Below are 17,478 nucleotides of genomic sequence, written 5' to 3' on the forward strand. Positions count from 1 at the left end.
AAAATCAGGCCCACTGTATTACACAACACAGTTTGAGTGGCAAAAAGTGGATGACAGATATGCCACAAACAGGACTGACGCAGATGCACTCAGTGGAAAGATAAATCTCCCTTTTTTAGGTGTGGGAGAATGCAGGAAAAAATCAGGCCCACTGTATTACACTAAACAGTTTGAGTGGCAGAAAGTGGATGTCAGATATGCCACAAACAGAACTGACGCAGATGCACTCAGTGGCAATATAAATCTCCCTTTTTAAGGTGTGGGAGGATACAGGAAAAAATCAGGCCCACTGTATTACACTACACAGTTTGAGTGGCAGACAGTGGATGACAGATATGCCACAAATAGGACTGACGCAGATGCACTCAGTGGAAATATAAATCTCCCTTTTTTAGGTGTGGGAGAATGCAGGAAAAAATCAGGCCCACTGTATTACACTACACAGTTTGAGTGGCAGACAGAGGATGACAGATATGCCACAAACAGGACTGACGCAGATGCACTCAGTGGCAATATAAATCTCCTTTTTTTATGTGTGGGAGAATGCAGGAAAAAATCAGGCCCACTGTATTACACTACACAGTTTGAGTGGCAGAAAGTGGATGACAGATATGCCACAAACAGGACTGACGCAGATGCACTCAGCGGCAATATAAATCTCCCTTTTTTAGGTGTGGGAGAATGCAGGAAAAAATCAGGCCCACTGTATTACACTACACAGTTTGAGTGGCAGACAGTGGATGACAGATATGCCACAAACAGGACTGACGCAGATGCACTCAGTGGCAATATAAATCTCCCTTTTTTATGTGTGGGAGAATGCAGGAAAAAATCAGGGCCACTGTATTACATTACACAGCTTGAGTGGCAGAAAGTGGATGACAGATATGCCACAAACAGGACTGACGCAGATGCACTCAGTGGCAATATAAATTTCCCTTAATAGGTGTGGGAGAAAGCAGGAAAAAATCAGACCCACTGTATTACACTGCACAGTTTGAGTGGCAGACAGTGGACGACAGATATGCCACAAACAGGACTGACGCAGATGCACTCAGTGGCAATATAAATCTCCCTTTTTTATGTGTGGGAGAATGCAGGAAAAAATCAGGCCCACTGTATTACACTACACAGTTTGAGTGGCAGACAGTGGATGACAGATGCCACAAACAGGACTGACGCAGACGCACTCAGTGGCAATATAAATCTCCCTTTTTATGTGTGGGATAATGCAGGAGAAAATCAGGCCCACTGTATTACGCTACACAGTTTGAGTGGCAGACAGTGGATGACAGATATGCCACAGACAGGACTGACGCAGATGCACTTAGTGGCAATATAAATCTCCCTTTTTTATGTGTGGGAGACAGCAGGAAAAAATCAGGCCCACTGTATTACACTACACAGTTTGAGTGGCAGACAGTGGATGACAGATATGTCACAAACAGGACTGACGCAGATGCACTTAGTGGCAATATAAATCTCCCTTTTTTATGTGTGGGTGAATGCAGGAAAAAATCAGGCCTACTGTATTACACTACAAAGTTTGAGTGGCAGAAAGTGGATGACAGATATGCCATAAACAGGACTGACGCAGATGCACTCAGTGGCAATATAAATCTCCCTTTTTTAGGCGTGGGAGAATGCAGGAAAAAATCAGGCCCACTTTATTACACTACACAGTTTGAGTGGCAGAAAGTGGATGACAGATGCCACAAACAGGACTGACGCAGATGCACTCAGTGGCAATATAAATCTCCCTTTTTTAGGTGTGGGAGACAGCAGGAAAAAATCAGGCCCACTGTATTACACTACACAGTTTGAGTGGCAGAAAGTGGATGACAGATATGCCTCAAACAGGAATGATGCAGATACACTTAGTGGCAATATAAATCTCCCTTTTTTATGTGTGGGTGAATGCAGGAAAAAATCAGGCCTACTGTACTACACTACAAAGTTTGAGTGGCAGAAAGTGGATGACAGATATGCCACAAACAGGACTGACACAGATGCTCTCAGTGGCAATATAAATCTCCCTTTTTTAGGTGTGGGAGAATGCAGGAAAAAATCAGGCCCAATGTATTACACTACACAGTTTGAGTGGCAGACAGTGGATGACAGATATGCCACAAACAGGACTGACGCAGATGCACTCAGTGGCAATATAAATCTCCCTTTTTTATGTGTGGGAGACAGCAGGAAAAAATCAGGCCCACTGTATTACACTACACAGTTTGAGTGGCAGACATTGGATGACAGATACAACAAACAGGACTGACGCAGATGCACTCAGTGGTAATATAAATCTCCCTTTTTTATGTGTGGGAGAATGCAGAAAAAAATCCAGCCCACTGTATTACACTACACAGTTTGAGTGGCAGAAAGTGGATGGCAAATATATAAAAAAAACACAAGGGCTGTAGTACAATTTCAATCTCCCTACAATGATCAAAGTACAAGTATGGCAGCAGTATGGCAGCAGCAGGGACTGCTGCACACAAGAGTGTGGACAAAGAAACAAGAGAACTGTGCAGAAAAGAAGGAGCAACAGGATTTTTGCTTTGAAAAAAGCAGTTGGTTTGCACAGCGGTGTACAAACAGCAATGCAGCTATCAGGGAGCCTTATAAGCTACAGAGCTGATGCACAGAAATCTAGCCTCCACTGTCCCTGCAAAGAAAAGGTGGTGTTGGACAGTGGAAATCGCTACAGCACAAGCGGTTTGGGGGTTAAGACTCCCTGCCTAAGTATATCCCTGCTTCTCACGAAGCTGCAGCAACCTCTCCCTATGCTCAGATTGGCAGAAGTAAAATGGCGGTCGGCGTGCACGCCCCTTTATAGCCCCTGTGACGCCGCAGAAAGCAAGCCAATCACTGTAATGCCCTTCTCTAAGATGGTGGGAACTGAGACCTATGTCATTACGCTGCCCATACTCTGCGTCCACCTTCATTGGCTGAGAAATGGCGCTAAACGCGTCATATGAAACGTTACTTTGGCGCGAAGATCGCGTACCACATGGCCGATCCCACACTGAGATCGGGTCGGCTTTCATGAAACCCGACTTTGCCGAAAGTCTTCAACTTATGAAATTGGCCGATCCGTTTCGCTCAACCCCAGTCTACTTTACATCAGCACAATTTTGGAACCAACATTTTTTTTGTTAGGATGTTATAAGGGTTAAAAGTTGACCAGCTATTTCTCATTTTTACAACACCATTTTTTTAGGGACCACATCACATTTAAAATACTCAAAAGTGACACCATTCTAAAAACTGTACCCCTCCAGGTGCTCAAAACCACATTGAAGAAGTTTATTAACCCTTCAGGTGCTTCACAGGAATTTTTGGAATGTTTTGTTTTTTTTAAAAAAGAACATTTAACTTTTTTTCACATAAAATTGAGTTCATATCCAATTTTGTTTTTTACCAAGGGCAACAGGAAAAGTTGGACCACAAAAGTTGTTGAGCAATTTATCCTGAGTATGCGGATACCCCATATGTGGGGGTAAACCACTGTTTGGGCGCATGGCAGAGCTCAGAAGGGAAGAAGCGCCGTTTGACTTTCCAAAGCAAAATTGGCTGGAATTGAGATAGGACAACATGTCGCGTTTGGAGAGCCCCTGATGTGCCTAAACAGTGGAAACCCCCACAAGTGACACCATTTTGGAAAGTAGAACCCCTAGGGAACTTAAATAGATGTGTAGTGAGCACTTTGAACCCCCATGTCCTTCATACAAGATTAAAATGTAGAGCCGTAAAAATTAAAAAAATCATATTTTGTCACAAAAATGATATCTTGCCCCCAATTTTTATTTTTACAAGGGTAACAGGAGAAATTGGACCCCAACAGTTGTTATGCAATTTGCCTTGAGTACGCTGATACTCAACTCATATGTGGGGGTAAACCAATGTTTGGGCGCATGGCAGAGATCGGAAGGGAAGGAGCAACGCTTTACTTTTCAAACGCAGAATTGGCTGGAATTGAGATCGGATGCCATTGTTGAGGGAGGATCTAAATTGATCCTTCACGGTTGACTCAGTGATTTCCAAATTAATCTACGGTGCGTTGCCGGCAACTGAAAATGACCAGACGGAGACGCATGTCTCTGTATGGGGGATCGAGCAGATCTCTGGGCCCCTGTTTTTTGTGTTGCAGTTTTATCATATTAGCAAATTCTACTTCAACCAATCAGCATAAGAACACACTCACAGTTCTTAACCTATAAGAATGCAGGAAAAACTTAATAAGAAGGAACATAAACCAGCTCACCCGTGATTCAGCAACCAAACCTCGGGAGCACGGACCCGCTGTGTCCAGGCGTGCAAGATCCAAAAAAAAGAAAGAAATGTCCAGCTTCACCGAGTCCGTAAAAAAGCGATTTCTTTAGTAACAAACTTTAAACATGGAGGATACAGACTTCAGCACAACCATATGGGTGAGAATCTCAATGCGTTTCTGGAGACTAGGCTCCCTGATGTCATCATTAAGGGAGCCTAGTCTCCAGAAACGCGTTGAGATTCTCACCCATATGGTTGTGCTGAAGTCTGTATCCTCCATGTTTAAAGGAAAAACTTAACCCATAAAGATACAGGAAAAAATGGAAACTACAGATATGGTCGTGTCTTTTTGGCATAAAAAACATATTAACAGATGCCTCAGTCTTGTATATCGATACACCCCCAAGTCTCTTATCTGGCTCGGCTCGAATTGGAACACTCAAGGTCTTTATACCAATTATGATCCATAGCCTAGTTGAATAACAAAATGTTATCTTCGTGAGAAACAGGACAGAGTTACTTCATGGAATAACAGAATTTATCTTTAACCAACAAGAAAATGGAGTCAAAGCACAAAATGGAGAATCTAGCACAAAATGGAGAATCTTTCATAATTTGTTCCTTCACATTCCCCCCTAGATAAATTTTGTTAATTAATGTCCAGCATCAGAGGTACTATCCCAAGCAATAAGCTCAAGGGGTACTGGTCTTCACATGACTGGTGCCATGTTACCAGCCATGGCACCAGTTATTGATAACGGTGGTGGTGATCTTTTGAAGATAGCCATGCGCTTGGCTTCAACATCTTCATCAGGTACCTTTGTGAACTCGGTGTAGAGAAGAGCAGGGGTGGTAACGCTTTTGGTTTCATCATTAGTTGTCTTAGTGCAGAATTTCCTAATACATACAGAAATACACCAAAGAACAAGTTTTAGTATTACATACAGTGGGGCAAAAAAGTATTTAGTCAGTCAGCAATAGTGCAAGTTCCACCACTTAAAAAGATGAGAGGCGTCTGTAATTTACATCATAGGTAGACATCAACTATGGGAGACAAACTGAGAAAAAAAAAATCCAGAAAATCACATTGTCTGTTTTTTAACATTTTATTTGCATATTATGGTGGAAAATAAGTATTTGGTCAGAAACAAAATTTCATCTCAATACTTTGTAATATATCCTTTGTTGGCAATGACAGAGGTCAAACGTTTTCTGTAAGTCTTCACAAGGTTGCCACACACTGTTGTTGGTATGTTGGCCCATTCCTCCATGCAGATCTCCTCTAGAGCAGTGATGTTTTTGGCTTTTCGCTTGGCAACACGGACTTTCAACTCCCTCCAAAGGTTTTCTATAGGGTTGAGATCTGGAGACTGGCTAGGCCACTCCAGGACCTTGAAATGCTTCTTACGAAGCCACTCCTTCGTTGCCCTAGCGGTGTGCTTTGGATCATTGTCATGTTGAAAGACCCAGCCACGTTTCATCTTCAATGCCCTTGCTGATGGAAGGAGGTTTGCACTCAAAATCTCACGATACATGGCCCCATTCATTCTTTCATGTACCCGGATCAGTCGTCCTGGCCCCTTTGCAGAGAAACAGCCCTAAAGCATGATGTTTCCACCACCATGCTTTACAGTAGGTATGGTGTTTGATGGATGCAACTCAGTATTCTTTTTCCTCCAAATACGACAAGTTGTGTTTCTACCAAACAGTTCCAGTTTGGTTTCATCAGACCATAGGACATTCTCCCAAAACTCCTCTGGATCATCCAAATGCTCACTAGCAGACTTCAGACGGGCCCGGACATGTACTGGCTTAAGCAGTGGGACACGTCTGGCACTGCAGGATCTGAATCCATGGTGGCGTAGTGTGTTACTTATGGTAAGCCTTGTTACATTGGTCCCAGCTCTCTGCAGTTCATTCACTAGGTCCCCCCGCGTGGTTCTGGGATTTTTGCTCACCGTTCTTGTGATCATTCTGACCCCACGGGGTGGGATTTTGCGTGGAGCCCCAGATCGAGGGAGATTATCAGTGGTCTTGTATGTCTTCCATTTTCTAATTATTGCTCCCACTGTTGATTTCTTCACTCCAAGCTGGTTGGCTATTGCAGATTCAGTCTTCCCAGCCTGGTGCAGGGCTACAATTTTGTTTCTGGTGTCCTTTGACAGCTCTTTGGTCTTCACCATAGTGGAGTTTGGAGTCAGACTGTTTGAGGGTGTGCACAGGTGTCTTTTTATACTGATAACAAGTTTAAACAGGTGCCATTACTACAGGTAATGAGTGGAGGAAAGAGGAGACTCTTAAAGAAGAAGTTACAGGTCTGTGAGAGCCAGAAATCTTGATTGTTTGTTTCTGACCAAATACTTATTTTCCACCATAATATGCAAATAAATTGTTAAAAAAACAGACAATGTGATTTTCTGGATTTTTTTTTCTCAGTTTGTCTCCCATAGTTGAGGTCTACCTATGATGTAAATTACAGACGCCTCTCATCTTTTTAAGTGGTGGAACTTGCACTATTGCTGACTGACTAAATACTTTTTTGCCCCACTGTACATGACAAGGATAAAGGCAGCGATGTGTAAGAAGGTGTCTGCCCACCAACTGTCCCTATTACGGTCTTTGTCTTTATCATATTGATCTCTGAGTCTTTGAATATCCTCTAACTTTAAATTTAATGTACTATTGGGATCTGTATAATAACAGAAAGCGGGTCCAATAATCTGACACATACCACCCTGTGCTGCTGTTAAGTAGTCCAGTACTACAGTATATTGATTAGTGACTATGATAAGTTGGTTTTGGACAGCAACAGTAGTATTAAGTATATCCAATATATCCCAAATTTGATCATCTGGATAATCTGTGCCCCTAAGCAATTTATCCCACATTTGTGTAATCATAGGGTAAATGAAAATAGAACTGACAATTTTATTGGCTATACCCATCTGTACTACTCATCTTTCATGATATTGTACAAACTTATTATTCAAGGATGTTGGAGAATTTAGGCTGTGCCATGCGGTTACCAATATTAATAAATGGAAATACGAAAAACTAAAACATTATGTTCCCTTATTTGCTACTAGTCTGTTTGACCAGCTTGCAGTGCGATACGTTGATCCACATCGGCCTTCCTTCCAGCTTTACTGACATAGGAGTAATGAGGAGGACTTGGTAGGGACCGTCATACAAGGGTTCTAGTCCGTGTTTTCTGACATAGCTTTTTCACGACCATAAAACCACCAGGCTTCAAATTGTGACAAGTGTCGGTTTCTGCTGTATCTGGAAGGGAAGAAGAAACTAAAACATGGGTGTTAGCAAGATTTTTACTAGGCTGAATAACATATTGAATAGCATGGTCAGTTTCTTCTGATGACTACTGAGGCTTGAAATTTGCAACTGAGGGCCTAGCACTAAACAATATTTCATTAGGGGACAGGCCATGTTTTGCAATAGGGGCAGTACAAATGTGGTACAGTACAATGGGTAGTATCTCTGGCCATGGAGCCGTAGTCTCCTGCATCATTTTGGTCAATTGTCCCTTCAGTGTGCCGTTCAGCCTCTTAACTTTCCCACTAGATTGTGGATGGTACGGAGTATAGAGGGCTACAGTGGATCCAAGCATTGTCAGAACCTCCTGATACACATGAGAAGAAAAGGCCGGGCCTTGGTCACTTTCAACAACTTCTGGAACACCATATTTGCATATGACTTCCATCACCAGTTTCTTTGCTGTGGTCTTTGCAGTCGTGTTGGTAACGGGGAATGCTTCCGGCCAATTGGAGAACATATCGACAACCACCAGACAATATTCATACCTTCCAGACTTAGGCAACGTGACGTAGTCCACCTGGAGCCTTTGGAAAGGATAGTCGGGCTTAGCAAGGTGCTTTGGGGGTACATGTTGAAGTTGACCGGGATTGCAGGTCTGACAGATGTTACATGCACGGTTGAGTGCTGTCAGGACTGTAGAAATACCTGGAGCCCAGTAGAATTTTTGTACCAGGGCAAGGGCCTGTTTTTTTCCTTGATATGTGGGCCCATATGCCCACGTGGCAATAGCAGGGTACATCCGCTTAGGGAGACACACAAGTTGGTCCTTTTTCCAGTGACCAATGTCCATACGTGCTCCATCAGCTTTCCACTGCTTCATTTCTTCCTTTGGAGACATTCTCTGCATCGTCATTAAGTGGTCTCATGGGGTCCGACAGAAAACTTCAGTCTGTTGTGGATCATCAGGTTCCTGTAGAGTCAGTGTTTCTTGTAACTGTTTACGCTGAGAGCGTGTGGTCACCATAGCTGGTATGGTCTGTTCAAGGGGTAGGAGAGCAGCAGCTTTTGCTTGCATATCCGCAAAGGTGTTACCAACAGTCTGTGGACTGTTCCTAGGACCATGCTCCTTAACTTTGATAATGGCCACCTGAGTAGGTAATTTGATTGAGTCCATGAGGGTTTTAACAGCTTCAGCATTCTCCACTGGAGTCCCGGCAGTAGTAATAAACCCTCGATTGGCCCATAGGGCTCCAAAATCATGAGCAATACCAAATGCATACTGTGAGTCTGTGTATATTAGCCCACCTGTCTTTGGCCAGAACACATGCAGTAGACAGAGCCTGAAGTTCTACTTCTTGTGCTGACAGTGAGGGAGGGAGTGCAGTTTTGTGCACTACAGTGTGTTCCATAGTAACAGCATATCCGGTGTGGAATCTGCCAAAATCATCATATCTTGAACCGTCTTTCAGGGCATTGTAGAGAGGTTGCACTATGCGGGATGTGTCCGGTATCCACTGACAACAATAAGTACATAGTCCAAGAAAACGCTGGAGTTCAATCTCATCTTTTGGGAAAGGAAGGGAGCTGACGGCTATTGTTCTTTCTAATGTGAGGTGTCTGACACCCTGAAGGAGACAGTGACCCAAAAATATCACTTGACCAAGGCAGAACTGAAGTTTCAAGGCCGAAACCCTACCGTTCAGATCTGCCAGATACTTGAGGAGGCTAACAATGGCTTCCTGCTCTGTCCGTGCACACAACAAAAGATCAGCCACATACTGAAATAGCGTGACATAAGGATATTCTAACTGCCAGGGTAAAAGACACTTGCCCATATTTTTTGCAAACTGATTGGGACGGTTTTGGACCCCTTATGATATAGCTGTCGTCCCTGATAAATGAATGCAAACAGAAACTGGCAATCTGGGTGTAATGGAATGGCGAAGAAGGCATTGGCGAGGTCGATGACTGTGAACCAAGCAGCACTCTGAGGTATCTGGGACAAAAGAGTATGTGGAGTAGGCACCACCGGAGTTTCTAGAACAGTGGCTGCATTAACTGGCCATAGATCTTGTAGTAGCCGGTACACAGGGGGTTGGCCGGGTGGTTCTTTTTCTTAACGGGAAACAAGGGCGTGTTACATGGGGAAACACAGGGTACCATTATCGAGTAACGTTTGTATTTGTCCCTTGGGGCCCTGCTCCTGATCATGTTTCAAAGGGTACTGATGGACTTTGGGAAAAGGGGCCCCAGATTTGAGAAACACTTTTACTGGTTTTACAGGCATTATTGGGGGTGAATCTGGGCCTATCAGGGCCATCATCACTGTGGGAAGGGCGTGTAAGATACACATCTCATTATGTTCATCTGCATAGGGGTTATATAACGTAAATACCATCTGACCATCATCTTGGAATTATATTCTGGAGTGGAACTGTGATAATAAATCTGCCCCCAGTAAATTTACCGGACATGAGGGAGAGATTACAAACTGAGCAGTAACTTCAGGGAAAGGTCCCACAGGGATGGGTTTTGTGAGAGTATATTTATTGGGTCTGCCATCTACTCTAATTAAAACAAGCTCTTGATCTGAGAATTAACATGGCGAGGGAGATTCCCAGACATATCGTTAAAAAGGGATATTGGAGTATGGGACTGGATCTGTGTAAGGCAGGAGGGCTGGAGCTGGAGTCTGGGCCACTGATAAGGAACCAGCTGCGTCCTTGTAACTGTGGTGGGAGCTGAGATTGGAGCAGAAATCGCTGCGGCTACTGATTTAACCCTTGATTTCCCTGTTGATGCAGAGCGGGTTAAGTTCTGAATCTGAAAACTTTGTACTACTTTTTTTCAATGCATTGTCCAGAATGGAAGTCTCAATATCGGATCTGACTGACATTATTGCCTCTTTCAATTCAGATTTAAGGCCGGAAATCAAAGCTGCCACAAAAAGGTGTGTATAGGCTTTATTATACAGTGAAAACCCCAGATCTTTAAATACTACCATAAGATGCCCATAGAACTTCTCGGCAGTCCAGGATATATTGGTGCCTTGGGGTTAAGGGGCATGGAGCTTACAGGCGGGAGAAGAGGCTTAATTTCCTGGGACGGGACCATATTATCTAGCAGGGAGACCCCCTGTCCCAAAATTTTAATTGTTTGCTTCCCCAACACATTAATCTCAGTCACTTTCTCAGTTCCTTCTTGCACCACAAACATCCAGTTTTTTGTCATAGTAATAGACAACTTTCCTTTTTCAACGTAACAAAAACAAATCAGAATTCACTTCCTCTGTTAATCCTTAATTTGCTATATATCAACCATTCGACTTGAAGCAGATAAATCTTTTACCAATCTTTCAATTACACTGATGGATCAAGCAGATCTCTGGGCCCCCGTTTATTGTGTTGCAGTTTTATCATATTAGCAAATTCTACTTCAACCAATCAGCATAAGAACACGCTCAGAGTTCTTAACACTAGAAGTCCCGGGAATTTCAAGATCCCCCCTGAAGTCCTGAGAGAGGGTCAAATGACCCTCAGTCCATAGTGATATCCTTAATTAGCTTCCTTTCATTTGTAAATGTGCTCTTGCCTGAGGAATCTGCAGGGGGATTATCTAAGATAAGAGTGTGTAAACAGAATAATGCAAGCTATTCCTGAGTGTGGGGGTTGCTGCTCACAAGAAAAACCTATTTTGGTTTCTCCCTGAGTGTGGGGGAGAAAACTATTTCGTTCACAGGAAAGAAAATGGAGAGAAGGTACACCATTGAAGAGACATTGGAACTGATTCTGAGCAACACAAACCCTTCAGACTCAGATGGAGAAGACATAGTCCTTCAACCGGCACATGTGGAGTCTGTGCTGACACATGCCGTAGGCACGGACATACGGGACACATGTTCCCCTATGGCCCCATTCCGCACGAACTGTGTCTCTGTGTGGAGCACATGCGTGTCCGTCTGCTCCACACAGAGACATGTCCGTTGTTTTGCGGAAGCACGGACCGCTTTTTGCCGAAAACATCCATGCACACAGATGGCATCCGTGTGACTTCCGTGTGCACGGACAACGGAGGAAAGTGAAAAGCCTAAAAATAAAGAATTTCATATTCACCTCAGTCCAGCGCTGACAGTTCCTCTCACTTCCGGTGCCGCTCATTAGGCTATGAATATTCACTTCACTGAGCCCAAGAGTGAACCGGAAGTGAGAGGAGAAGAGGCGCTGGAGGGAGGTGAGTATGTGGTGACAGCAGACAGCGCTATCTGTGGATTCACGGATAGCACACGGACATCACCCACGGTGCACGGGGGCCAAAAGGGATCCTGTTCTGCTTGTTTCAAAAACGGACGGAACAGGATGCCAAAAAAGGCAGTGTGAGTTACCTATTTTATTTCCTGACTATCTTTTTTATTTTGAACCAAAACAAAATGCTTATTTGAAATTATTTATCTTGCAGATGAGGAGACTCCTCCTCTACCAAAAAAGAGAGCTCGGTTGGCGAGTGAGCCGACAGAGACCGCAAAAGATGGCACAGTGTGGCATGAAGTACAAGTGGGGAAACATCTCCATTTGACCCCAATAGAACCGTACCCTACAGATGGAGAGCCAAGTGCTAAGGCCAGACGAAGTGTCCAGAGTCGCCTTCCGAGCTTCCTCTGTTTTATCAGTCTTGACATGCTTCGAAGCATTGAAGAATGGACTACTCAACATGCACGTCACACGGAGCAGGTGGATTGGTTCATGGGTCTCCCGGAACTAATGGCATTTATTTCAGTCATTATCTTGCGGGGGGTGACCAAGATTCCTACGTGACAGCTGGTCAGCAAACCTGGGAAACCCAAGGATCATTGCCACTATGACCCGAAACCGCAGAACTGTAACCACGGACAATTTCTTTACATCATGGTCACTTGCACAACGACTGCTTAGCCGGGAAACCACTATCCTCGGCACAGTCAACAAGAGTCGCCGGGAAATTCCTCAATCCGCTAGACAGATGGACCGCACTGAATTCACCACTCGGGTGTTTTCAACCACTGGTGCCACACTGACAGTGTATGCACCCAAACGAAAGAAGGCCGTCTACATTCTCAGCAGCATGCACAGCGTGGTTGAGACTGAGGATACCAACAAAAGGAAGCCAAACACGGTCACACAATACAACCACACAAAGTGTGGTGTGGATGTAATGGACCAAATGGTGCGGGAGTACAGCATGCGTGCAGGAACACAGAGATGGCCAGTCGCCGTGTTCTACAACATGATTGACATGGCAGCACTCTATGCTCATGTACTTTATCAGGCATGCACTGGGGTGCGGGAGAGACGGGTGGACTTCCTGGTTGAGCTTGCAAAAGAGTTAGGTGGCCGTCATGTGACTGAAAAGAAGGCACGTAAGGAGAAACTCCTTTGGCAACTTCCTTCCACACCTAGCCCTGGCAAAAGGGTGAAGTGTCAGGTCAACCATCGATGCACGAACAATTGTGCAACTGAGAGATGTGTTGACTGCTACAAATACACATGTGGCAAATGTACCAGGGACATACCCAGGCAGTGCCAGGTATGTTCCGACATGTTCAGACAGACTGCTGAGTGAGTGCTGAAATGCTAGTCACACAAGGACATACCACTCACACACACACAGCCCTCCACTGCAGCCTATGGAAAACATGTGTGGAATTGTTTTATTCCTTGTATTTTTTTAACATTTTTATAACAAAAATAAAAAGCATCCTTTGATGCGTGCTCCTTTACTCCCCTACCCCCATGTATTTGTCTTTACCCTTTCCCCCCTCCCCTCTTCCCACTCCTCCACCAACATCCCTCCCTGTTGTATAATTTGATTATATTGTTTTCTTGTTCACTGTTTGATCACATTTGTTTGGCCATGCTGCTTATACACTGCTCATCTTGAAAATGTGACAATTTGTTTGATGTTGGTGTGAAATAACCCTTTAGTGAAAAAAAAATCTTATTGGTTTTTAAAAAAAAATTAAAAGCATCAAAACAAATAACAGTTGTTCTTTTGTATATTTTTCACACTAAAATTTCAGTCCTCTTGTGGGAATTTTTTTCTCGCCAAATTTGCACAAGAATGAACATGCTGCGATTTTTTTTTGTTAGTGTGATTGAGGCCTAAAGGTACAGTTACACGTTACGATCTCGTTGATGATATCGTTTGAAAACGTCACATGATCACGTCGTTCATGCAATGTCGTTTTCACATCGTTGCGTGTAACGTGAAGATATCGGACGAACACATCGTTGGATCGCTGATCGCAGATTTGAGGTCAGGATCTCAAATCTGACGATCCTCGTCCAATTATGTGTCAGAAGATGTGCAGCATCGTTCAGTGTAACGCTGAGATGAACGATTTTGGTGTAAATTCTCCTAGTCCTGCCATTGTGAAAAATCGTTCTGCAAACGTTTGCAATTAGGCTAACGCGGAGCCAAAATTTACATCGTTAACAAGATAGTTGCATGTGACGCCTCTTGGACGATGTGAAACTGATTGCACGAACGATGTGATCACGTGATATTTCTAACTATATCGTCGACGAGATCGTAACATGTAACGGTACCTTTGACCGCTGTGGATCCGCAGCAGTTTCCCCTGAGTTTACAGTACAATGTAAACTTATGGGAAACAAAAAAGGCTGTGCACATGCTGCGGAAAAATCCGCGCGGAAACGCTGCGGATTACATTCCGCAGCATGTCACTTCTTTCCTGCGGATTTTCACCTGCTCCAATAGGAAACTGCAGATGAAAATCCGCAGAAGAAACCGCAGTAAAAAACGCGATAAATCCGCAGTAAAACCGCAACGGGTTTTCACTGCGGATTTTGGAATTCCGCTGCGGAAAAATCCGCAGTGGAATCCGCAAAGTGTGCACATAGCCTTAGACACAAATGCTTCTGGTCATTACTCACAGCTGTACCTTGCTCTAAAATTTCTAATTCTCTATTTAAAATATATAAAAAATGATTAATTGTTTCAGCGCTTTTTTGCACAAATAATACTAAACTAAATACAATATGTATAGTCTTTATATTATCAAATACAATAAACTGAACAGAACTAAGGGTACCGTCACACAGTGCACTTTTGATCGCTACGACGGCACGATTGGTGACGTTACATCGTTGCACAATTATCGCTCCAACATCGTAGACTGCGGTCACACTTCGCGATGCACGGCGCTGGAGCGACAATTTCATGACGTATTTGCGATGTAGAAGTCGTATGGGACAGTCGTACCGGTCATGTCACACAAGACGATTCAGAGCACATTTTGCATAATCTGTGCGTGACGTTCACTAGGGGCGTGTCGAGCTGCTAGCTAATGTGCTGATAGGCCACAGGTTCTGTGCACACAATTGGTTGGAAAATTTGTCACCTGAGCGCTATTGTTCCCAAAGCCACCTCACAGGTTTCAAAATTTCCTTTCTTCACTTTGTACTTGGACACTTGGTGGACCTGGACGTTGGATTTAGTATTTCCCAGAATATTCCACGCTTTGCACTGCAGCTTCAAGGTATGTTAAACCGCTTGGGCATAGTGGATGGAACGCTGTTTGGTCGGCATGAGTGCTTCGTTCCGCCGCTGAAGCAATGCGGATGGTACGCTGTTGTGACTGGTGGGCGAGAGCGTGGCAGATGGAACGCTGTATGGTCGGCAAGAGCACTTAGTTCCGCCGCTGAAGCGAAGCCGATGGTACGCTATTGTGACTGGTTGTGACTGTCGGCTACAGCGTGGCAGATGGTACAATGTATGGTCGGCATGAGCGTTTAGTGCGGCTGCTGTAGTGAAGCGGGTGGTACACTGTTTTGGGTTATGGTGGCCTTGTGCATGGCAGATGGTACAATGTATGGTCGGCATGAGCGTTTAGTGCTGCTGCTGTAGTGAAGCGGGCGGTACACTGTTTTGGGTTATGGTGGCCTAGGGCGTGGCAGATGGAACAATGTATGGTCGGTATGAGGGCTTTGTGCGGCTGCTGTAGTGAAGCGGGCGGTACACTGTTTTGGGTTATGGTGGCCTAGGGCGTGGCAGATGGAACAATGTATGGTCGGCATGAGGGCTTTGTGCGGCTGCTGTAGTGAAGCAGGCGGTACACTGTTTTGGGTTATGGTGGCCTAGGGCGTGGCAGATGGAACAATGTATGGTCGGCATGAGGGCTTTGTGCGGCTGCTGTAGTGAAGCGGGCGGTACACTGTTTTGGGTTATGGTGGCCTAGGGCGTGGCAGATGGAACAATGTTTTGGTCGGCATGAGGGTTTTGTGCGGCTGCTGTAGTGAAGCGGGCGGTACACTGTTTTGGGTTATGGTGGCCTAGGGCGTGGCAGATGGAACAATGTATGGTCGGCATGAGCGCTTTGTGCGGCTGCTGTAGTGAAGCGGGCGGTACACTGTTTTGGGTTATGGTGGCCTAGGGCGTGGCAGATGGAACAATGTATGGTCGGCATGAGTGCTTTGTGTGGCTGCTGTTGTTAAGCGGTTGGTACACTGGTAAAAGTAGTGTTTAAAGGACTCTTTGTCAACCGCGTAACTATTTTTTATAATTATTTTTCAGATGTCAAATCGTGTGGAATTTATCAGGGATTTCATTGAAATCTACCAGTCTTTTCCCTGCCTCTGGAAGATCAAATCTCCAGAGTATTGTAACAGGGAAAAGAGGAAGGAGGGTTATTCCAAGCTCATTGAGTTTTACAATCGCCATGCACCAGAAGAGCCAGCAAACGAAGGGGTAATCAAGAAGAAAATTCAGGCGCTACGCACGGTGTGGAGGAAGGAGCTTAACAAGGTTCTTCACACTACAAAGTCCGGAGCTTCCACCGAAGATGTTTACGTGCCTAAGCTTTGGTATTTCGAACATATGAATTTTCTGAGGGACCAAGAGGTGCCACGGACATCCACGTGTTTTCGCTTGTTGGCACCTGTGGAACAAATTGTATCGGAGAACCACGCCGTGCAGGACTCACAAGGGCAGCAAGTAAGTACCTCTTTGCACGACAGTTCACCAATGTGTCCTATAATTACATATAATTTCTCTGCATTTTATGTTTTATACTTCTGATTATCCCATCAATTAGAAGTTATTACAAAATCATGTACACATAAGTAACCCTGTCGCAGTAAAGTATTATATGGCGAACCTCATATGTATGAAATGGCGACATTTCTAAACCATACCATCTAAGCAATATAGAAAATAGTATCGCTTCCAGCTGCAGATGTTTTCTTGTTGAGACTATTTCGACAATAAAATATTCATCAGGTTCCCCTAGCAGTCAGAACAGTGTAGTTCAAAGTAATAAATAAATGGGAAGGTTAAAGAATATTACTAAGCTAAAAATATATTACAACCTTTTTTTCCTAATACGAATATATAGTTTGGATGCGGTTATGGTGTTAAGACTTTTTGTTGCCGGGTTAATAACTTAATTTTTTTTTCTCCCCAGGAGGACAGTGCACAGGACAGTACACAGGACTGTTCATAGGACTGCTCGATGACTGAATTTATGGAGACTGCACCTGCCAGGACTCAATGGAGGCAAGGTCCAAGGAAACGGAAAGCCACCTCAGACGTCTCACTTGAACTGTTGAGCCTTGCAAAAAAGGTGTTAACAAACAATGTTAGCCCTGCGTTGCAGGGTTTTGGACACTATGTAGTTGATAAACTGGCCAAAATGGACGACAGGCAAAGAACACTAACGGAGCGTCTAATTATGGAAGCTGTGAACAAGGGTACAGATGGCAATTTGGACGAGCACACTCGTTTGGTCTCTTCCCGGCCAATGCAGCGGACAGAGCCCTCATATTATAATGGTTGGTCACAGTCTCAGACACCAATGCGACACAATGTTCCCGTTTCCCACTTCGGCCAGCCACCCCCTAACTCCTACACGCCAATACCTTCTCATATGGCTTCGCC

At 44.3% G+C, this 17,478-nt stretch overlaps 1 protein-coding gene across 1 annotated transcript in view; it reads left to right on the top strand.

Moving 5' to 3' along the window:
- Positions 1-17,044, top strand: part of LOC138674554 (olfactory receptor-like protein COR4) — a 52,320-nt gene extending 35,276 nt beyond the window's left edge. Inside the window, exons 2-3 of the mRNA XM_069762377.1 lie at positions 16,117-16,536; positions 17,006-17,044. Coding sequence (XP_069618478.1) covers positions 16,117-16,536; positions 17,006-17,044 — 459 coding nt within the window. The remainder of the gene's footprint in view (positions 1-16,116; positions 16,537-17,005) is intronic.
- Positions 17,045-17,478: the final 434 nt, after the last annotated feature.

The sequence above is a fragment of the Ranitomeya imitator genome, chromosome 4 (genome assembly GCF_032444005.1).
Source record: "Ranitomeya imitator isolate aRanImi1 chromosome 4, aRanImi1.pri, whole genome shotgun sequence".
In the NCBI taxonomy this organism is placed as follows: Eukaryota; Metazoa; Chordata; class Amphibia; order Anura; family Dendrobatidae; genus Ranitomeya; species Ranitomeya imitator.